The sequence below is a fragment of the Limanda limanda genome, chromosome 13 (assembly GCF_963576545.1).
Source record: "Limanda limanda chromosome 13, fLimLim1.1, whole genome shotgun sequence".
NCBI classification, from domain to species: Eukaryota; Metazoa; Chordata; class Actinopteri; order Pleuronectiformes; family Pleuronectidae; genus Limanda; species Limanda limanda.
The window spans coordinates 15,582,768-15,606,701 of NC_083648.1; the positions used below are offsets into that span (position 1 = coordinate 15,582,768).

The following is a 23,934-nucleotide window of genomic DNA, read 5'->3' on the forward strand; positions in this document are numbered from 1 at the left end:
TCAGTATTTTAATCTTTTATTTCGTTGTTGCTGTAATTATAATACAGTATAGCCCTTACCAAACCCCAATAACCCATGAAATAAGAAATAGCAATCCATCATTGTGGAAATGGTCAGTGAAGTGACAGCCTAGCAAATATTCACATCAGAGAAGCCAATGCTGTTGAATTTTTGTATTTTCCCTCAATAATATGATAAATATTTAATTGCTTATCGTTTCCTTTCTATCAATCAACTTTTAAATCAATCAACTGTTTATTTTTAATCTAGTGTACTGGTAGTTTTTCTGGGTGTCAGGGGAAACACTGACACATATATTGGGGATCAACAGGGGCCCCTCAGAGATGAATCAGTATCAATAGTGTTGTCTAACTCACCAGCTTCTCTCAGCTGCCTGATGCAGTAACACAATTTCAGGAGTCACATTTTTCATCATGAGTTAAATGTTTTAATTCAGTACATCCACTGAACAAAGGTCCAACTCAGGAACTTTAATGTAATTCCCATGGCTTTATCTGGCCATCAACCATTTAAATACACGTTATTGCAGCAGTATCACAGTGCAGTGAATAGGCCCGTACTGGCAGAGGAGTCGGGGGGGGGGGGGGGGGATAAGGAGGAATAGAAGAAACAAGGAATTGATAATACTACTGCTTAAATGTAATTGTTCCCCAAAACCCTTGCCCTAGGCACTTGGTGTCCTGTAGCTGTGAAATGAAAAAAAATATAGCATTGCTGCTTCCATTTGCCTAAAACTAAAACTTAAGCATCGTTTCTGCTCCGTACTCAAAAAATGTTGTGCAAAGTATCTGTAAGCCTGTGCAAAGATTTTAAAGTGCCCACAGGGTAGGGTTTAGAGATTGATTTGGTTTAAATCTTTTTAATCCAGGGTCAGAGTTTACATTTTGTCCAAGTAGTTCTCGAGGAGGGGGATGCCTTCTTTCAGGCCTTTGCGTTTCCTAATTTCAGCAACAACTTGGTAGGCTCTGCAGGTGGGGTCGCTAGGATCTCCCGGGAGAATCTGCCAGTGGTCAAATATGCACTGAGGGAAGGCCTGTCCTCCAGTGTTACTGCGCAGGTCAGCTGTGAAGCCTGGAGGAAATAAACACATATAAATAAAACTGCTCTCTCTGCCAGTAATGTGACTCTGATCAGCTGAAATTGCTTAACATCTTCATCAAGTTTGGTTTGTTGTAAACAAATGAATCTGAGGATGCATCATAGGCTAAAAATAGATATGGATGACATGACTTGCCCCCTAAAAATGAAGCCGAGGCATCTTGAACGCCACCTGGTGGCTGGCTGCAGTATAGGTCATTAATCCTGCCTATGAGCTTTCTGTCATTTTAGGTGGTCGTTATAATACTGGTGTTTTATACTGGTGACCCCGATCACTACTGCACAGACTCTGGCTCCAGGATTTTTTTGCTTAGTTTCTTGATAGTGGGAGGAAATCAATCATCCATCTTTATAAACAGTCTATGATACGCACAAAAAATGTGTCAGTGTCCTTCATATCATTTTACAATATTTAAAATAATCACAATAAAAACGCTAACATGGATCTTCATGTACAGACACTTCAAAGATTATATTTCATCTATTCATACTTAATTTTGTTCAACTCTATTGGGTCAAACTAGCGAAATACAATTTGATCAAGAAACTACAGGTTTAATAGTTAGATCCAACAATAAACAGATTCACAGACTGAACCACAAACTCACCAAATGACTCGTTGACGGGCAGGAAGGCTTTCACTATGAACATGGGAGTTCCCATCACCTGGGATTCCTCGAACACGTGACCTCGTTTCCTGTTTAACACGCCATAGATCCCACCGACCACCTGCTCGGGGCACTGTAGAAATACGAGGCACAGCGGTCAGAAATACCCGGTAAACTGGCTCGAAGAAGTTGAACATTAACAGCAGGACACTTGATTAATGTCTAACATTTTATGGGGATTATATGTTTAGTGTGTGTAAGTTATGTTTCTCTATCTGTTCAAATATACTCACAGAAAATGTAGTCTAGAATAGGTCGACATGAAGTGTCATAGATTTACAGGATTAACAGTCTTGTTTATCACTTTGTTTTGGAGGGCGGCCTCCTCCATACATACCTGTATCTCCACCAGGTAAATGGGCTCCATGAGACAGGGCTTAGCGGTTAGCTGGCAGGCGTACAGGACCCTACGAGTTGTGGGCATAATCTGTCCTCCGCCGCGATGGATGGCGTCTGAGTGCATTGTCACGTCATACATGTCGAAGCGAACGGATCGCATGTTTTCCTCACACAGCGCACCCTGCAGGATGAAGACAGATAATGCATCAATGTTTTCTGGAGGCTGGTCTGGTGGATGTACAAATAGCGAAATGTAACTGCGACCATAATGAATTGCTGCCCACCGCTTTGGTTGCCCACTGGAAACCGGCCACCACACTGTCCTTGATCTCGTTGAGGTACTGAACTCCCTTCGTCATGTCCACCAGCAGGTTGGGCCCCGTCCCTTCTGGACCGAAGCACCAGATCTTCCTGGCCTCCGTCACCTCCCACTCGTACGTGTCAGAGAGGAAACGAGCGCGAACCTTGACCTCCTGCCGAGCGCTGACTTCCCCCTTCTCGATGTCCTCAGCCAGGCCGTCGGGGAAAGGGCGGGACTTCATGAAGAGACGATTGTGCTTGTTGGGCGACTTGGACAAACACATCACGTCTGATTCTTCTGACACCGTCTCTCTGTAAGACACGACTGGGTCTGATTTCTGGAGAGAGATGAAGGGAAAGGACATCAGACTTGAGAATATGGGTGGTAGTGCACTAAGGTGAGGATCATATGAGTTCATTTAAAGGTTCAGTGTGTAGAACTTGGTGCCATCTAGTGGTGAAGTTGAATGTTGCAGCTTAATACCTGTGTGTGTGTAATATTTGATGTTTTTGTATTTGAAGTAGTGTGCTTGAATTAGTTGGGGAATCTGAAATATCCGATATCAGTCGAGTGAAAAAGCGTGACATGTTTTTCACCTCATGTAACTGGTTCCATGTAAATAAATACATTTTTAATTCATTTCTGATTCAGCTTAATAACATTGACCTGCACATCTTATTGAAAGACGTATGTCCCTATGTTCTGGTCGTCTCACCTTCAGTGGAATGCAGGCGTGGTCCTCCTCCAGGTCTTTCAGGCAGATCTCCAGGTGCAGCTCCCCCGCCCCGGCGACGATGTGCTCCCCGGACTCCTCGATGAAGCACTGCACCATGGGGTCGGACTTGGCCAGGCGCTTCAGACCCTCCACCAGCTTGGGCAGGTCAGCTGGGTTCCTGGCCTCCACAGCGACTCTGACCACTGGGCTCACGCTGAACTTCATCTGCCTCATGTTGTGGGCCTGCGGACAGAGCCACCAAGTTGACAGTTGTGACAATACCTCAATATAAATACACTGTACAGAAAGGGCATGTCCCAGTTCACCCCTTAGCCCTACCACTTGGTCTAGACCCCTTGTTTTGAACAGGGCCATGAAGGGGTGCTGTTACCTCATTTCTCTATGTGATGTAGAGGTAGTGGCCATCCAGCTCTTAAAACACCCTCTCCAACGTAGTGTATTCAAAACCGTGATATCAAAAAACTGATATTGTTTGTCATTCTAATAACGTTGGTTGGCTGCTAATTACGTAGCAAGTGGTGTCCCAGCTCCTAGGGGAAGATATTCTAGTGCTACCCCTTCTGGCTCCGTTTAGAGGGGACACTACCCAGCAAGGGGCCCCTCATATCTAGGGGTAGGTCCAAGGGAGAGGAATCGGGACAGGCCACACCACTGTTTGTTGCATGAAGGAGGGAGGAAAAAAGCCATACTTGTTCAAAGGTGGTAATGGTCCCTGTCTTAATAAGGTACTGGTCGACTCCAACAAGACCCACGATGTTGCCGCACGGGACGTCTTCAATAGGCTCCACATAGCGGCCCATCATCAGAATGGTCCTGGATAAAAGAAGAGAATTACGTTTGATAAACAAGTTCCCAACAAATAACCTGGAAACACAAGAGGAGCATAGATGCTCTAGTTTCTAAACAAGACACGCTCACCTCTGGATGGGTTTGAAGTAGAGGTCCTCTTTCTTGCCGGGGGTGAAGTTTGGCCCCATGATGCGAACTTTCTGACCAGTGGACACACATCCAGAGAACACACGGCCAAAGGCATAGAAGCGACCCTTGTCGGTGGTTGGCACCATCTTGGAGATGTACATCATCAGCGGAGCTTTAGGGTCACAGTTCTTGATACCTGAAACGAGAGAATATGTTCCGCTCAACATCTAAATAAAGTAATTGTCATGTTGCTCCTAATTAAATTAGGTCTCGTCCATGTTGCACTGACCCATGGCAACCTCGTCGTCTCCTGGCCCCTCGTACAGCAGATCACAGCGGTATCTCTGTGCAGTGACGGGGGAGGGCAGGTGGATAGCGATCATCTGGAGCAGGGCCTCTCCAGCCGGCAGCCAGCGACGCATCACAGCCTTCAGCAGGGGCTTCCCCTCCTTGTCCTTGTCCTCCGAGTCCAGTTTGACGTCCAGCTTCTCAATGAGTTTGGCCACCTCGTCCTTTTTGAAGCTCATGATGGCTTCGAACACCTTAGAGGAAAATGAGAGAGGGCGAATACAAATGAAGACATCCTCTTTTATTTATTAAATTATTATGATGACGTAGTAGTGTAATGATTACTTTTTGTTGGCAGAGAAATTAAACAATACTTATATTTTCAGTTACCTTGAAGATGGGGTCCAAAACAAGCTGGCAAAAGGTGCGGGGGAGTGTCTGACCATTGGGACCGATGTTTGACTTACTGAATTTTCCGACACTTGGATCAAAATATCTGGAAGAGGCATAGAATATTTAACAACCATGCTTCACAGCCTGGCAACCTTTCTCTATCAATGCACTTGTGTTTACCTGTCTCCCCACAGCTTCTTCATCATGTCCTCCACTTTCTTACTCCTCTCTGCTGGTCCCATCTGAGCATATCCTTTCGAAGCAAACTTTGCTACGTACATCTCAGCGAACTGCTTTAGTGTGAATGCCCAGCCGTGGAGGCCAGAGCCGAACCCGACTGTTCCGATGATAGGTTCAATCTGAGAGAGAAGAGCCCAATCGTCTTTGCTATCACAAATAAAATGCTGTTACTTTAAATTCAAGCTGTATTAGTGCAAATGTGTGTGTCTGTGGTGCATGTGCCGTACCATGATGCTTCCCATGGGTCCTGCCTCGTCCTCTCCATAGGTGGAGATAATGACGTTGACGTTCTCCACGATACGCTGGAAGGTCAGGTAGAGCTCGTCGGGCTTCAGCTGCAGCTCGAGCAGAGCGCGGTCCATCTTGTTCATCATCAGAACCGGTTTGATACGCTCAGCGATGGCCTGCCGCAGCACAGTCTCCGTTTGTACACACACGCCTGGCAGAGGAAGCAAACAGGTCAGCGTGGGAAGGACACGTGTGAGATGGGGGAGGCAAAGATGTGAAACATTGTTCGCTTACCTGAGACACAGTCCACCACCACCAGGGCTCCATCAGTCACCCTGAGGGCAGCGGTGACCTCAGAGGAGAAGTCAACGTGACCCGGAGAATCAATGAGGTTGATGAGGAAGCCGTTGCCGTCTTTACCCTGCTTGATAAACGCCAAGTCATTGTCTTCGAGCTCGTAGTACAAGGAGATGGCCCTGAGTCACAGAGAGGGAATCATTTAAAGTCTGGACATGTGTTTGTCCATCAACACCAATTCATCTTAAAATATGTATAAGGAATGAATACAAAAAAGAATATATTAAACTGAATACTTTTCTTCAGTGAGTCAAGAGAGGCTGACGAGCTAAGTTCAAGTTTTATTCACTGACCCAACTCAAACTGTTTCAAAAAATCAGTGTCAGTGCTGATACATGTTCTGGCTTCAGATTGAAACATCTGGGGGTGAATTTTTATAAAAACCAATTTGTCTTCTCTAAACATCTTTAAAATTGACATTTTATTAAAGGAACTAGAAAGCTAGATTAACGATTTCCTGGGACAAACATTAAAGTTGAGATTGTTGTACCTAATAGATAATAAGTAAAATTCTGTATGGAGGATATATATCTGTATATACATACACATCTACTGAATTAATTTTTGGGCCATCAGCCCCAAAAATCTGTTGGGCTCTAGCTGAAATTATATTTATATTATTAATAGTATTTCATATTAATAACAGGCCCTATGCGATTCTGTGTCACCGTTTCTTTCTCCTGTGATGTTGTAGACACAGATTGATTTGAAAATGAAAGGCCCCGTGATCCAGTTGTGCTGTGGTTTTCTCATGTTGTCAATCAATCTGATCAACCCACAGCCAAGGTTCTGATGAAGCTCAGATGTATTTCTAAGGGTTAAATTCATAAATGATACCTAATTATGTTTCCCCACCCAAACTTGAAACAAAGTTATTGCACACTTTGTGATTAATATTACAAAACAATTAAGAATTCTTGGGATTTCCAACCAAGTTTTCAGGACCTTCACTGTTTTGCAACTAAATCACTGAGCTTGTTTCTGAGCCCTCTGCTCTGAGGCAACTCACGTGGATTTGATGGTGATGCAGCGCTCCTGCTCGTCTTTGCGCGTGTCTGTGAACCGGGTGTCCCCTGCCCGGGACGATGCGATGATCCCCGCCTTGGACACCAGCGAGTCAGTCAGCGTGGACTTGCCGTGATCCACGTGGGCGATCACGGTCAAGTTTCTGATGTTGGTCTTCTTGTCCATGATGGCACGGATCTGATCCACTGTGAAGTTCACCTGGTGGAGAGGGGGAGGGAGGGTAAGGGGGGTCATGTAGGATTCCAATCAGCAGAGGTTGTAATATTATTTATGTCCACTACCAGATCTCTAATGTTGTTCCAAGTGGAGTTATAAAAAGAAAGACATGTCTATAAATGAATCCATGGGCCTGATCAACACCGCATGAAGGCTTCACCTTCTGGTCTCTGAACAACACCAGAAGTGTTGAATCACTAGCACCAGATTACTCAATCATGCAAGGAGTGGAATGTTGTCAATGTTAGACCTTAAATTACAATAACAATGTTGCAGAAAATATAAAAATACGCCAAATAATGATTTGACATATTAATTAACAGACAAAAAATATGTGTTTCAATATCTTCGTAATGATTGAGGGCTTAAACTGCTTTATAATATTATATATAATCAGTGATCTGGAGGTTATGTTTTCCCATCGTCCCTTTGTTTGTTGATTGGTTTGTTTGTTTTTATTACACACATGATACCGGACGGATTAAAACGGAACTTAGTGAAAGGTTGTGGTACAGGTGAGGGAAGAACCCATTACAATGTCATGCAGATCTGGATCAGGGGACACATCCAGGATATTTGTATCACTTTTTTTAATGTTACGTGATAATTTTTCAATAATTTCTGCAGAAAATAATTCATGAATTATGATGACAAGAAAAAAAACTGACATGTTTAGATAAAGCAAAATAAAGGTGGGACATAAATTGAGAAATAAAATTGATGTTTGCATAAATTAGGGGACTTTTAAGACCATGTAAATAAATCACCATAGTGGGTTTAAATGGACCTGTTAAAAATTACTAACTAATATGACAGAAAAACAAGGGCCAAATATTGACAGTATAGATATCTAACATAATTCTAGCAGTCATTAATTAAGATTAAGATACATTTATTTATCCCACACACATGCACAGACATGCAAGCGGAAATTTAACCTCTGCTTTTAACCCATCTGGTGCCAGACACACAGAGCAGTATGCAGCCATGTACGGCGCCCGGGGAGCAGATGTTAGGGGAGTAAGGTGCCTTGCTCAGGGGCACTAGACAGGGTAGGGAGAATCCTCTTGGATTTTTGGACAGATCAATCCAGGGTCGTCTTTTTGTTGTTTCTCCGTAGAGTCGAACCAGAGACGAACCAGAGACCTTTTCTGCCCATAGTCCAAGTGTCTGCCACTAGTCCACTAGTTATAAAACAATTCCATGATCCTGATCCTGATCCTAAATATCCAGACTGAGTAAAATCACTAGTCATAGATGTTTTAAGGCTTTGAAGTTATCCACCATGGTGAGGCAGTGATGCAGCTCTGTGTAGGTGACGTCTTTATGGAAGACCAAAAATATTTAACTTTCTGTCGCCCCCTCCAGACCGGTCTAAATCTGCGGGTTATGGAGATAGCAGGATTCACCGACATGGATATGAGAGCATATGAGAGCAGTCAGGACCATGTTCCCTCACTTCCGGACACAGCTTGATATTAAAGGATTTGTTGTGAACGTCACAGAGCGCAGAGGCCCGGGCAGCTTTTAGGCCACAGCGCTGCTCCTAATCAGCTGCTGCGTACATAACACACATACACACATACACACACACACACACACACACACACACACACACACACACACACACACACACACACACACACACACACACACACACCGGTCCTCCATCTGAACACACTCATCACGTCACAAAACACCGGGCATCGGCATCCGTGGGAGCCGCACTCGCCCCTGACAGCCTGCGCAGCTTGTTGCACTCAAACTGTCATAATGATCCAGAGGAGCCGATGACAGCCTGGTTATCTTTCTCCTGCTTCAAACATATCAAATACACAATAAGAGCACACACACACACACACACACACACACACACACACACACACTGAGGACTCACCATTTTGTCTGCAGGTGCTTGGTCTTCGTGTGAGACGGTTTGTTGCTGTGAACTCTTTTGAGGACACGCAGAGTCCCGGTGCTGCTGCTGCTGCTGTGGGGAAGAGGCTGCAGCAGGTGGCGCTGGTGAGGTACAGTGTGGGTGCGTATGTGTTTGTGCGGCTGTCCCTGCTTGGAATGTTTGTGCGTGTTAGTCTCTTTGTATGCTGTTTTATTATTTGCTGTTATCAGTCTTTGTAGCAACTTCACAGTCAACTGTCTTTGATCTTTCCTGTGAAGAACAAAGGAACAAAGGACAGTTTTGGATGTATTCCTTTAGTGTGAGTAAGTTTATCTCATAAACTGACAACAATGACATGAATGCTGCCATCTTGCACAATCGTAGTCAGTAGTGATCGGGCTATGTTGCCATAGTGGTGAGATCTTTTAAAGTTTTGGACCAGTCAAAAAAGGCACATTGACAACTAAATTAAAATTTTTATAAACTTTACATAGACGAATTCAGTTCATATATGACTCAGTTTTTCTGACTCAGTCAATTCAACACATCAGTTAGACTTAAGTTTCATCAGTGAGTCACACAATAAACAAATGTTTTTTCTTGAAGTATGGTGCAAATGATAAAACTGTACACAGAATGTCTCAGGGGCAAATTTAGAAATTCTTAATTCGGGGGAAATTTACCTAGACTCCATGGATGAAATACAAATATAGAAAACTTCACTGTACATACAAAAATAATAAATAACAATCATAATGCAGATACATTTAATGATGTCTGTTTGTATTTTTTGCATTTATCCAAGCTTTTTTATCACTATATCGCTTTTGAATACAACATTTGTTAAATATGTCCCAAAGAACATCTGCCACTTGCAGCAACAACACAGCGGTTGGGTTCATTCGTCCTTGTCAAAGATCATCTGAGGTTTTACCACTTCAGGATGCAGTAGCAGTTGTCTGCCAGCTGAGGGCAGAGCAGCACCAATAATCTGTGTGTCTGTGAACGTGTCCATATGAACATGTAGGTGAAGAGAACTTGGATGATTTCTGTTTCCCCTGTGCACTCAACTCTACATGCTTAGATGAGAAAGGCAGCTCTGCTCTGAAATATACATTCTTCACAGATGCAGCATCGCAGACATAATGGGCCCACAAGGGAGCGGCTGAGTTCCTGACTCCATAGATTAATGCTGTGGAGAAACCATTCTTTTTTTATTCTTTTTAAGCAAAAAAGATTTTTTTCAGCAGAAAGATGGCTCGTGTTAAATGGATTTCTCTCCAGGTGCTTTTCAGCTATTGTGCAGAGGCCTATAGAGGCTACATTTTCCTGATAAAGGGCCAGAAGGAATTAAAAGTAATTATTGCTGGAGGAGGAATTAACTAAGCAGATCTTGTTTTTATTACCTGAAACCACTAGCTTGTGATTACGATTGACTGATAACTGATCTATAAAGTATCAATTAATTTTTAACCATTCATTAACTTAAAACAACCCTGTATGAACATTAGAAAGGGGAACTGTCTTCTCTCAAAAGGTCACAGAGAACACAACAACTGAATCTGAGGGAAACACAACACAACATTTATAAACGGGGAGAAAAAGGGAAGAAACATCTTAAAGTTTGAGTTCGAAAATCCAATCAGTCCTGAGGCCGTGTCAACAGATACGGATATTTTCTCATTTCATTCCAACATGACTGTGCACTGAGTCACGTTTCCACCAGTGGAGCTGACCTAATAAAAACAGTTCTGTTTAGAGTTGTGTGCAGTCACTCAAGGAGAGGAGCACAGATTATGCTTCGCGTCAAGAAACAAAACTGTGCCTGATTTATGGCATAATTTATTATTTCTTATATTCTATGACCAGCTGATGTCTCCTTGAAGCTTCCCTCTGGTGGCTGTTGACTGTCAAAACAAGATTCCGTGTATGCAAATATAAAAAGAGGAGAAATCCGCTCCCTTCAGTCACCACACACGGATGTGCAAATGTAGAGAAATGATTCCTGAATTTAATAGAACAAGTGAAGATTGGATTTGATAAAAGTGAAGAAAACTAATTTACAACATCATAGTATCACATGTAAGTTGACATATCTCGCAGCAATGTGGATATCATCATCATCATCATCATCATCATCATCATCATCATCATCATCATCATCATCATCATCATCATCATCATCATCATCATCATCATCATCATCATCATCATCATCATCATCATCATCATCATCATCATCATTTTCATCATCATCAAAATCATCATCATCATCATCATCATCATCCACATCATCATCCAGCTTGCTGTGGCACATGTAGCTCAGAGCTGACGGAGAAGCTTTTGGTTTCTTTTTACCCATTTCAATTATTCATTTCATACAGTATTGATAGAGTGTGACAACATTGAGACAGCAACAACATTAACCCTAAACACCCCCACATATATAACGCAGACACAAATCATAACCAGGGCATACTGATAAATATATTTATATTAATTAATAAAGATAATAATAAATAAATGTAAATAACAAAAGATTAATATAATAAATTGTGCACAGTTAACATAGCACCATGAGGACGTATAACACAAATTGAACAACCTCAGTCTTGATGTTTGTCTTGATAATTATGGATTTTATGCACGTATATTTTTGCCCGTATTGCTCAGCACTACTCCTTTCATACCCAGCTCTCTCCGCTCTGGGAGGTGCAGACGAGCTGGAAATTGTATTGCTTTGCTCTTTGTCCAGTTCACTCCAAAATAATGGATCAGCTCCTGCTATTAAATAATGCGTCAGCTAAGGACGTAGAAACATTTTGAGGATTTCAATGTTGTTAAAGAATAACAGGAAATAAAAGTGCCAAGTTGCTGCCACATTGAGCTGGCACCTGCTTGTGTAATATTTCATTTTCCTTTCCTGTAGCTGAATTTTGGCTTTTACCAGTTTGGGTACGTGCAGCAAATAGGGTATGAGCTTCACTCCACACAGCCCTGAATCGCTTTCATTTCTCTTATACTTGTGTGACGCATTGGGAATTTTCCACAATCTGCAGGTGAATCATCTTGTCACTGACCTTCAGATACGGGCCATCAAACATGCATTTCACTGGTGAGCGACAAGGCCGTGTGCTCAGAGCATGCTCTCTGATTCTCACCTGTCCGTATAAAAAGATAAACAGTCCCTGGGTTGATCTCAGAAGCTGTGTAGCCTACTTTTGTTCCCCCCCAGCGGATCTATTTTTTTTTCATGAGAAGAACCCAGCCTGGCGTTTTAAAGACATGCCTTTTCAATTTTATACTTCGTCTTCCTCAAGGAAATGTGTCAACTGTTCATATTTGTTCACACCCATGCATATGTGTAGGTTGGATAAAGTTACTGAATTTTAGAATATATACATTTTTCCTTTTTGTTAAATCCTAAACACATACACCCATGAGTGGATGTACCTCTCAGTAACCCTTAGTAGCATGCATCCAAATGGTTGTGATAATTTGGATTTACAGTATGATATCATATGCAATAACACTGCAATTATCAGAACTGGGCTGCAGCCAAATTCTTGGTATCCAGAGATGTGCATAAAATGTTCTGGCTAGATAACCTCTGCGTGTACTTTGAAACACTCTAATCTGAAGATAGAGCCACAATAAAGATAGCGCCGCCCCGCTGCCATGCAATTAGGGGTATTACAGTGCTGATAAAACTGGCTCTAAGTTATAGGTAAGTTAAGTTTAATGCAACAAATAGGCTACAGTAATCTTTCAAGTATAAAGGATCAGGTTTCATACAGGGGTTATATTAAAATTATTAAAATTGCTCTGAATCAATTGGGTCCTGAGTGAATCAGTGAAACCATAACTCAAAGCACATCCGCCAAAATGTCATTTTTCTAACGTAAACTTATTTCAGAACATTAGAGATTCTTGACTTGTGTGTTCCTGAAAAGCCTGCGGGAGCTGTAAATCCAAGTCCGTCTCCCCGGTGTTGAAATCAAAATTCCAAACGGCCTCAGCAAGTTTGATTTATCAACATTATGGGACACGCCTGACACACACACGCCTGGGAAACAAAGGGAATATTTACCCCATCTTTACAGTTTATACAGAAAATGAGAGTCTGCGGACACAAACCCCAAGCAGGTCTGAATCTGACGTGCATGAGATCACCTTTTTCTTTCCTCCTATGCACTCTTGTCCCTCCCCGCTCTTTTTAATGGTTTAGCAAAGGCAACACATCCCAGAGAAAAGAAACTTACAAAAGAAAAGAATCAAAAGAATAATATAACTCATATCAGTTTGCTTTGAAGGGTCTGATGAAGGAAAAATGTCAAAGAATTCATCTGAAGAGAAAAGAAAATGAGTGTCTCTCCTCAGACGTCCTTTGAAGTCAAGCCAGTGGTGGAGGAATTACAGTATGTTGCTATTCATCAACCAGTTGATTCTACTTCTTCCTGAACTGCGGAGAAGTTTAATAGCTCTACCATTGATCAAATCTCTTCCCCCAACTGTGATAATTGCTAAACACGCCTTTGAAACTTAACAGGTATCATTTTGTGTTTCTGCTGCCAGAACATATTATGTAATCCCTTTGCTTATGGAGTGTATGCTTCTAATTATGGCTATAAAGATAAGACAATGTCAGGCGCACAGTGGTGGTTGTGCCAGAGAAATAAATAATAATGTCACTGTTCACAGAAACGGAATAATAACAAGTCCCTCATGAACATACACAAAGAACCAGAGGGAGTGTTTTCCAAATGAAAGGATAGTTGGAACAATTTTGACAATTTCTGCATCTAGGACTTTGTTTTGACAGATTCATTAATAAGTGTGTGATTGTGTTGTTAATCCAAACTTAGTTTTTTTTCTGTGCCTTTGAATCAAAGCAATGTCTCCCCAATAGTCGAAGCCAAAGCCTCTTTCAGGTGTGTTCAGGTGTTTGTGTGAGTAGCCTCAAGCCTCGAATGAAGAAAGTTCTTCAATCCTGTTTCTTTTACCTCAAGCACAATCTCCAAAAATGTTCATTCATTCATCAACTGCTGATTTGCACAAAGTTGTTCATGCTTTTATTTCATCTTGCTGTGATTTGCTGTAATGGATTTCACTTCTGGTATCATCCAGAGCTCCCAACATCATTTTCAATTGATTCCAAACGCTGCTACTGCCTTTTCATTGTGACAAATAAGGAGGACCACATTACCCGTGTGCTTGCCTACTTACACCGGCTCAATGTCGAGGACCTAAAGTACGTACCTTACAGGATCATTGACCTGGTATTTACCCTCTTGAGCTAATATCAGTGGACGGAGATCTTCTGGTTACTCCCAGTTGGTTACTCCCTATTGAACAGACTAATTCTCCAGATTCTCCCTTATCAAAACTTGTCTTTATATTCAAGCTTTAATGAAGAATTGACATTGGCTCAAATTTACCCTCAATCATTATAATGATCTATTCATTTTAGTAATTCATTATATCTGTTGAATCTTAGTTTTTTCTTGACTGCTGTTCTATTATTTTATTCTCATAGTTTCTTTCTTTTAAAGCACTGTAATATTGTTAAGAAACGTGATACATAAATGAAATGTAATATCACTGTAATTCTTATTTTCTTTACTTTGTTGTGTTTGTTCATTAATGCAGTAGGGTTATAATGTAGACGATTGGTCAGGTTCCCCTTTAATTCAAACTATATTCATTCCCATCACAATAATGATGATAACTTTCAGTCCATTAAAATAGCATCCGTACAGCTATTCTGTACAGCTAAGCACATTTTTTGTTGTTTTGGTTTGAACTGATGAACTAATTGTCACTAACAGATAAAGATAATCATGACTCAGTCCGCCCTCTGCCTTTGAAAGCAATAAAAATGAGCTGTAAATCAATCCTGTCCAACAAAGTATTCAATGTGAAACCAACAGCGTCTCGTGCTGAGGACATCAAATGTCACTCAAGGAGAAACTTTGACCAATAAATCGATCAGAGAGCCTTCGTCTTGTGCTGATTGGCTCTCCCAGCTGTCTGCTAAACACCGGATTGGACAGTGATCACCTGGGATGAGGTAATGCTTATGGCATCTCAACTTTGTCCCTAGAGAGAGACTCAAGGTTTGCTCCTGGACACGGAGCCACACAGAGGATCGTCCTGATCTAGTTGTCTTTTAATTCCTGCTGGAAGGTTTCACTGAAATTTCATCAACCGCTGATTTAATATTAGAATTATGGCACTGAAAACAGAGAAGGTAAGACATACAACTATTGTTTTTTTTTTTACATAAGAGAAAGATTCAGCCTGAGCAGTGGAAGAAAAAGCTATTACAGAAGGTAAAAATGGATATATATTGATTTTAGTCTTTTTTAAAGGCAAGTGTAAGGTTGAGCAAGAACAATTTGGACTGAAGATGTGAATCAAATATCATGAAATCAGGCAGAACTTAAAAAAAAACCTTGACTCTCAACCTTCACTCAGACTTGTTGTTCATTTCAGGCGCACACTGGGTTGGACTTCATTGACCTCCTGCTCAGGAACACTGATGAAACCATTGGTTACCAGAGCAACCAATCGTGGACTATTACATTTAATGATGTGAGTATGGTCGTTTTGCACAGTTCACTCAGGGGACATAATAATCCCAAATGCAAACTCACAGAATCTCCTTATGAAAGTGTGACGGCTGAGTGGGATCTGTATATAACAAGGGTCATGTTAATAGAAGCATGCATGTGAGCTCATTTACAGCTTCATGTATACATGCAGCTGACTCACAGACAATGATGAGATAAGACTCGCAAGGAAATGAGCAGGAGGAATTGAATGTTGTTTTCTGTGCTCGTGTGAGAGAATATGATTTTCTGATTAAGTCAATGGCAAGAAGATGATGGGATTATGTGTACATTAACTATCCTCTCCACCTCAGACCCAGAGTCCAGAGAGAAGCTCTGCTGATGATTTCCTGGACTCCCTGCTGGGGGGGAGTGACTCCTCTACGCCGGCGTCCCCACTGTGGTCACCTTGCACGACTGACAGTGGCATCAATGAGGATCCCCTGATGGATCACTCGGGGAGCCCTCACCCAACCTTTGACACGCCGGCTTTCCCTCAGGATCCAGGGAATCAGCTGCCAGCCAGTGAAAAAACTGCTTCCATTGATCAAAGTAAGACTGGATTAACAGTGACAGTTATATCCTGGTATTTTGGATTGGCAAGGAACATCTCTGAGGCTTACAGCCACATGAAACAGTACAGCATTCAGAGACACACAAACCCACAGGAACAATGTGATCCAGGGCACTGCAGCACTGCCAGGTATAAAACCAAACCCTGAATGTGAGATTTCCCAATTTCTACTTTGTGCTGCAGCATAATGAAGGGGTTTTGAGTGAGCCTCTAACGGCTAAATGCCCCTTTCAAAGAGCAAATAATTTGTTTTTCCCATTTATGAGCATCTGCAAAGGATAAAAGGCTGTGCAATTCAAAGTCTTTTGAATAAATATCCCTTTTCACAATGCTGATGGTTGTCCTCCTCGGTGCTTAAAAAAATGTAGATGTGTTTAGATGCGATTTATGCAGACAATTGTCAGCATAAACCCCATTGGCAACAACACAAAGACATATCAAACAGAGAAAAGTGTGACACATTTTGTTGAGGCAGTGGACTGTACAGCACAGCGGGGTGCAACGGTCTCAGACGCAGGCAGCAGCCTAAACACTAAATGTTTCTCTATGAACGGCACAAGGTGGAAATTTGAATTTAAGCGAAGCATCACCTGCTGTTTAACTCATTCAATCCCAAGGTCGGGAGTCCAGCAACCTGCAAGAGCAGCTTGGAATCGCGTACTACCTCACGACAAACCAAAGCTCTGCTCTGTTGTCCAGTCAGACGCTCACAGTGAAGGAACTGCTGCTGTCAAACCTGGGTCAGAACGTGAGTGAGAATTCTTTTTTCCCCCAGCTTTTAAACCAACGAGGGGTGTTAATTAAAAATAATTTGGTTCAGTGTTTTCGATAATTGCACTTCATGGTCCCCTGCTTACCTGTCCCACACAAGAGCCAGCTTTGCACGATATCAACAACATTTCCTGAGCTACACTGCAGTGCTTTCTCTGGGTGAGCTGCCAAAACAGTCACTTAAACGGCAATATTCTGTCTGCATGGTTCACAGGCACAACAAGTCCCCCAGCATTCCCTGCCAGAGCTTCAGCTTGACGAGGATGAGAAGACACTTCTGGCTAAAGAGGGAGTGAACCTGCCCAGCAAACTGCCCCTGTCCAAGGTACATGAGCAGGACACACACTCAAACGCGTATATACACACACACACACACACACACACACAAACACACACACACACACACACATACACACACACACACACACGCAACAACACTCAGTCACCCTTTTTCTTTCTTATTTGTCTATTCCCTATCCTCCCATCTGTTTCATCTCCCTGACAAGATTGAAGAGAAGGTTTTAAAGAAGATCCGGCGGAAAATCCGCAACAAGCGCTCGGCTCAAGAAAGTCGGAAGAAGAAGAGAGAATATGTCGATTGTCTGGAGGGAAGGTACGAGCCGGCTGCTCTCGGCGTCCTCACACAGCACAACATTATTTCATGCACATTCCTCGGCCTGGGCAGATGAAGCTTTAATCTGCAGCCATCTGTTGACAAGATACTCACATTTTAAAGTGCTTCAGTACTCTGAAGCAAGTTACTGACAAAATTTGTATTTTGCTGGACTCCCGACCTTTTAGTCCTTAAAAAACACTTTTTGAGTCTCGATTGAAGTAAATGGTGATGACATCTTCCAACATAAAAAAAAACATGCCTCCATACTGCTCTTGTGGTGTCTTCCAAGGGTCCGTAAGCCCTGATATTCAAATTAATTTACACCATGTTTTTATTCAAAAAACTGCCCGTTAAACACTGTTCCGGAGGAGGATATCAGAACACTTGTGAATTTTCATTTTTGGGTGAACTATCCCTTTAACAAACTGATGGATGTGTCGAGGACTCACACACATAACCAATGGGACTGTTTATCACTGTTGAGAAATCATGAAATTCTGTTTATTGTTGAGATATTCGGTGGCAAAACACAGCCAAACATGTCGTGATATTCCACTTGCTTGGCTTCATACTGAAGATGGTGCACTGATGCAGTATCTCACAATGCAGAGCAAGATGTTTGTTTGCAACGGAGCTCAGTTTAGTCCCTCTCCTCCTCCTCCGCTAACTCCAGGTGGTGAAGAATCAACCTTACTGCACAGCCAGGCGTCCTTTGTCACCAGATGTAATAATCCTGCCTGCCACCCCCACGTTGGCTCCTCCACCCATCCCACCTCCGCAAACGATGCGGCATGTTTGAGCCTCTACTTTGATTCATATGACGAATTACACCTTACAAAAAAGTGCAGTCCTCAATTCCCCTGCATGCTGCTGTTTTGCCAGATTCCAACAATGTATTGTTCCAAAGCAGTGCCAGTGTATTTCCAGGGCTGCTCGATTGCACTGACGCTGAGCTTCAGATGGTTATACTTGCACCACTGGACTCTTAAATTCCCCATCATCGATTCATCTCAGAATAAAGGAGCCATTAAACCCAGGGAGCTGTGGACCGTGGTCAAATCTGAAATCTGAGTGTTTATGAAAAAATCGGTAGAGAGTTTTTGGGCTAAAGACAAAAAAACAAAAACAAGAAGCCCTAGTGTTTAATAACTTTATGAGTTAAACTTAATAGAAATCCTATTTTGAATCTCAGAAAACATTGTGTTTCTGTGCCTCAAAATCACCAAACATCCCTTTGTGCATATTTCAGTAACTTTTAAAATCCTTCATTATCTTATAGGACTTTAATAGTGTGCTATGAACATCTCATCCCACCTTGACCTCAGTTTCCCCTGGATGACAAAAGTTTGCATTGAGCAGAGTCGGCTTTAATCAAACTCACTGCCAGCAGAGCGTATCAAACAGGTTATCACTTATTGATGGTTCAGCTCAGTCTGGCTGCCTTAATGGAGGTTGACTCATATAGTGACTCAAGAAACCAGAGACACAGCAGTAGAATGGGGTCAGGGGGGTAGACTGGAGCCCCAAGAATTCAGAATGGGTGCAAGATAACAGACGGATATTGGCTAAAGGAGCATTGAAAGAACACACAATGCTTAAGGCCTATTAATATCCTCCTATTCTATGTTTCTTTTCCCTTCTCTTACTTCCTCCCTGTCTCCCTCTGAAGGATGTCTGCATGCAGCGCTCACAACCTGGAGCTGCAGAGAAAGATCCAGCAGCTGGAGGAGACCAACCAGTGAGTCCTCAAAGGAGCCAAACAAGGCCTCCAACTAATGATGTGTCCTCATTATTGATTTATTGGTTTATAACTTTAAAGGATGGAAAGAGAATTGAAAACAACTTTTTACATCAACCAAAGATGACAAGATATTCAATTTACAGGGATTTTAAAACATTGACTGTGAATGGATGACATGGCTGCTCCCCAAAAGTGAAGCCAAAGCGTCTTGATTGCTCCCTTGTGGTTGGTTACAGTATAGCTTATTAATCCGGCCTCCTCCATGCTAGTGCATAGGACATGGATCAAACTGTAAAGTCAAAGTAAATGTCAAATAAAGGTTTCTCATTTATCCTTAGTTCTAGAGCCAATTAAGTGGTGCCGGTAAAAACAGTACTCACATCAGCTTCACCCTATAGGTATGGATTCCATTGTGGGCATCATCTTAAACAATTGAATGAACCAAACAAAACAAATCAAAATGCCGATTGGAATACTTTAATAACTTAGGTTCATTTTGTTGTTTGCTGTTTTTATCTCCCGATTAGGATTTGTTTCCAAGCAGCTACACTGTGTATCTTTCGTTGGGTGTTGCAATTCATCTGTCAGTGTTTCATCTGTATTGATTTGGTCCCTTGGCCCCTCTTGAAAGGCAGACAGACATTCCTTATATTGCCAGAATACAAAGCCCTCTACAAATTTGGAACCTGAAATGCCGTTATCTGGCTCCGCTTCCTCCACATCCTGCTTCCTCATTAGGCTGCTTTCTTCCTGATGCTGCTGGGAAGACCAACGGGGAAGACGCTGCATGCTCGTGCTCTTCTTTTTGTGGTTTTAGTTGCCAGTGATCATAACAAATAAACCTGCACATCAAGGAACCTGTGCATCTCCCCTGTGAACACTTTGTTTTTTACACAGCCTCTTTCTTCTTTGTGTTTGCATTCAAATTACAGTGCTCTGTTGGAGCAGCTAAACCAGGCGCAGGCTATCCTCTCCAGCAGCTCCAGCAAGACAACGCAAAAAGGGACCTGCATCCTGGTGAGACAGATTACACACTGCATCCGCACATCTGCATAGCCTGCAACCATAATAGGAACATGTGAATATAGTACACTAGAGACAGAGGCTCAGTTCTGTGTATGTATTAGAGAAAATGTGATATTAATGATCTATTCAAGAAAATTTTGATTTTTATGCAAGTTCATCATTAATAGTCACAGCCTGTGCTCCACTGTTGACAACTGTTGCATTTGTATTTAAGATGTTAATCGAGTGAAATGTTTGAGTTGCACCTGCGCTCATCTTTTGTTCACATTTGTGTGTTGGTTATGCTTAATACCACCTTTTCTCACCCCTGTGCTTTCTGCTGTTTCCCTCTGCTCTCTGTGCTTGGCCTGTTTTTGTCCTGCTGTCTGTGTTATTGTCCAGGTTCTGCTCCTCTCTTTCTCTCTCCTTATTTCCTCAAATTTGCAGCCAGACCCCTACAGCCATCTCAGCCAGGCGGACTATGCAGAGACCAAAGGTCTGTAGGCATGCATACACCCACTGTCTTTCTCTAACACAAACACACACATACACTTACACCTCTCCACCATGCCTCTGCCCCCTCAGTGCCGTCCCGCTCCCTGCAGTCAATGGATGAAGTGCAAGACGTCCCTCTTCCTCCACTCCTCATCGACTCCAGAGGCTTTGAGGCCTTGAGCAGCCTAACCGAGAAGCTCTGGATCTGGGCAGATTTCCCCATGGTAGACGTCCAGTCCTCTTACCACCAGGATCACAGGCACCGGGACAATCACTGAGCTCCTCGGGCTTCACAGGAGGAAAGATAGCAGCGAAGCAGTGCAGCCTTGCTTGCAGATACAGCATCCAAATCAGCAATTTAATTGCTTTTTAAGCGTCTGTTCAGAGACCGAGTGAGGTGTCATGGTGTGTTTGCCACCCACCCTAACACACTAATAAAATATGTTTCTAACTGGAATTCACTCACTCAGATGGAGGTCATCCTTTCTTTGGATGAACAGAGCCTCCGGGACCTGGCAGATATTTTATTGCTGACGCACGACTGCATGATATAGGTATTTGCAGTATGATCTGGAAAAGAAGAGGAATGTCAATTTACTGCTGTATTTTATTATTAACTTTAATGTATATGAGCAAGAACATAATTTTAGGATTAAAATGTAAATATCGTACATCTACAATTTCGTTGCCTCAAATATTTAAGTAAAAACTGCTGCATGACTTCTCACTTCAATCAAACCAAGCCTCACTTTCATGCAAGTTGTCGAAAGAAACTCTGCCTGTTTGTTATAATAGATATTATATTTTTTATATGTTTAAATTTTAGAGCAAAAGTATTCGTTGCTATACTGTTTGTGGAAATTAGATCTATGTTGCGTGACCTTTTATAGTAGGTTCAAAGAAATATGTTGTCATTAATAATTAATAGTATTAATAATAGTATCCTTTCCAGGGAAATACCATCCACAGCACGTCACAGTTCAGACAGCATATTGATTTTCAGGACGGTCTCCACAGTATCTTGACTGTAAATCTCTAATTAAATATGTATGTGACACACAAAGCGAACAATATTCAATCTCTGTACTTATTCACCAGCACAGACACACCACACACACACACACACACACACACACACACACACACACACACACACACACACACACACACACACACACACACACACGCACACGCACACACGCACACGCGCACACACACACACACACACACACACACACACACACACACACACACACACACACACAAACACACACACAAACAAACAGGCCACATGTACTTTATTTTATCAGCTTGATGAATTCAAAGCCAAAGAATGGAAACAACTTTCAGATCATTTATATTTTTAAACTCCAGTTATTGAAGCAGCTCAGATTAATACAGTGAACTCTGCTCAGGTCAGTCCCACAAGATAATTTGTAAGTTAATTTTTCACTGGAATACAGGACACAGATGGCTGACAGGGCTTGTCAACACTGAGGCCATATCCATCAAAGTATGGGCTGTTTTAGAAATGTAGACGGTTTATAATGATAAGATTTTTTGTCTTTGTACAAACTCCGTGTAAGGACACATTGAAGAATGTGCCTGATGTCTGTAACGAATTGGAGAATGCATCAAATATCTCAACAAATGAAAATGTGTTTTTATGTCTTCTTCACAGTATAGTCTGTTAGCAGGGTTACACAAGGCTAAGCAAGACACCTTTACATTTCCAGGATCTTTGATTTATAGATCTAACTAACAAATTACTTATCAAGCTAAGTAAGTGTGTGTAATTAGGCCTAGATTAAAAAAAAGAATCCAGATCTAGTGAATTTAAATGTAGTTTCATAAGGGGACAATTGCGCCTTGGCAGATGTATGCACTCTATTATAGTATAGTATAGTATGGTGTGGTATAGTATGGAATAGTATGGTATAGAAGTAGTAAACTCTGTAATTCATACTGTAAGATTTTTTCCGATTTTTGGCTGATCATCAGTCGGCCCGAGGTGACGCTTAAGGAAAGTCACCAAAGTCATCTGGATTCATCCTCTGGGGACCATGAATGTGAATCCATCAAGTGGTGGACCGACTGGACCTACATTGGATCCCTGTGGAGTAAGGCTGCAACAAGCATGGATAAACAAAAATAAATACAAATGTACTCTCCACCTGTGTTACATTTCTAGAAACAGACCATAATATGTGGAGGCAAGAATTCATTATTCAGCCGTTATTTGAATAATTAACATCTGCATGTTATATTTGATTTGATGCTCTTAAGAGTTTACAGAGTTTAGTTAGTGGCTCGTCACTAGTTGTCTGAGGTCAGCCTTCGTATTTTCCTACAAAACCTCGCTGAGTGCTGAGCGTCTCAGCAGATAGGAAAACTGAGATGACAGATAAAACTTTAAGAAAATTCTAAACAGAATAAATTCAAGCAAACCTGAACCCAAAAGATGCAAGTACACAGAGGGAGCGAGAAATGAATTATTGATCAGGTTGCTTTAAGCAGCGTGTTGCAGTGGCGTGATAAAGACTTTTAGATATAGGTAGAAATTCTATATGAATAACAATCATGTAAGGGCTGAGCAGAGATACTCCCGGCCGGGGCTGAAAGGAGGTGACAGGAAGGAAAGATCATTTATCATGCTTTTCTCTGGGAGCTAAGTTTGTCCGCGGTTCACCGAGCTTTTGAAGATCGAAGCAGAAATATCATTAATTCGGCAAACTCGTGGCTTTGGCATTTGCACGTGTTGCTCCCTTTATAATGACTGTGAAATTTGTACCCATACACCGATGTCTAAAGTCATTACTGGCAAGGGGACCTTTATTAAAAACAAATTTGTCACCTCTCTGAAAAGGGCGCAGTTAGAAAACCTGACTGTCACTGCTGCTATATTTTTTGCATTGCAAAGTGCAAAGGGAATCATTTAGATTGTGAATTCAAATGGCTACGTCTGCGTGATGCTCTTTCCCCCGAGAATGACAAAGAAGGCGACCACTGGATGTACTCAGCCCTGAATCTGTGTGTGAATAGCACAGGGCACCGTTAAGTGATTCTGAGTAGAAAGTCCCAACGATTTCGACGAATGATGAAAAGCTCTTGTCAGGGGCAGAGTTCATTGCAAGCTTCTCTCGTTCATTATAATCTCTAACAAGTATCTCTCTCCTCATGTAAATTTGATCTGATTTAAATATGATAGAATTAAAAGTCAGGGTACATGCACTTCCCTCTGTGCTTTATCGGGACTTTCAGACAAAAAGAAGCCCTCAGCGTCACACAACACAAAGACAAACTAATGAGATTTGAATTAAACATCTATAAACAGCTTTTACAGATTCTGGAGAATGCAAATGAATGATGACGTTTCATAAATGAAGTATTATTAA

The 23,934-nt window shown here is 41.9% G+C and overlaps 2 protein-coding genes across 2 annotated transcripts; one reads left to right on the plus strand and one right to left on the minus strand.

The window, feature by feature from the left end:
- Positions 1-722: 722 nt before the first annotated feature.
- On the minus strand, positions 723-8,768 carry LOC133018677 (elongation factor 2b). The gene is made up of 14 exons (XM_061085094.1): positions 8,727-8,768; positions 6,597-6,811; positions 5,525-5,706; positions 5,230-5,441; positions 4,943-5,121; positions 4,760-4,865; positions 4,371-4,623; positions 4,082-4,277; positions 3,853-3,976; positions 3,143-3,385; positions 2,411-2,764; positions 2,125-2,307; positions 1,728-1,860; positions 723-1,092 (listed from the first exon to the last, which is right to left on the minus strand). The coding sequence occupies exons 1-14, from the start codon at positions 8,727-8,729 to the stop codon at positions 899-901; spliced, it is 2,577 nt and encodes an 858-aa protein (XP_060941077.1). The 5' UTR covers positions 8,730-8,768; the 3' UTR covers positions 723-898.
- A 6,187-nt stretch (positions 8,769-14,955) lies between these two features.
- Positions 14,956-20,817, plus strand: LOC133017479 (cyclic AMP-responsive element-binding protein 3-like protein 3-A). The gene is made up of 10 exons (XM_061083593.1): positions 14,956-14,976; positions 15,222-15,320; positions 15,652-15,889; positions 16,529-16,659; positions 16,897-17,007; positions 17,189-17,295; positions 18,968-19,036; positions 19,972-20,056; positions 20,447-20,540; positions 20,630-20,817. The coding sequence occupies exons 1-10, from the start codon at positions 14,956-14,958 to the stop codon at positions 20,815-20,817; spliced, it is 1,143 nt and encodes a 380-aa protein (XP_060939576.1).
- The last annotated feature ends 3,117 nt before the right edge of the window (positions 20,818-23,934 follow it).

What these genes read in the sequence shown, in the direction of transcription:
- LOC133018677 (XM_061085094.1), bottom strand. An exon ending in GGTGGTGGACTGTGTCTCAG is followed by an intron (nt 5,442 to 5,524) that starts GTAAGCGAACAA and finishes TTCCTCTGCCAG; the next exon opens with GCGTGTGTGTACAAACGGAG. An exon ending in AAGAAGCTGTGGGGAGACAG is followed by an intron (nt 4,866 to 4,942) that starts GTAAACACAAGT and finishes TGCCTCTTCCAG; the next exon opens with ATATTTTGATCCAAGTGTCG.
- LOC133017479 (XM_061083593.1), top strand. Translation starts at nt 14,956, where the DNA reads ATGGCACTGAAAACAGAGAAG. An exon ending in TGGCACTGAAAACAGAGAAG is followed by an intron (nt 14,977 to 15,221) that starts GTAAGACATACA and finishes TGTTCATTTCAG; the next exon opens with GCGCACACTGGGTTGGACTT. An exon ending in GCAAACTGCCCCTGTCCAAG is followed by an intron (nt 17,008 to 17,188) that starts GTACATGAGCAG and finishes CTCCCTGACAAG; the next exon opens with ATTGAAGAGAAGGTTTTAAA.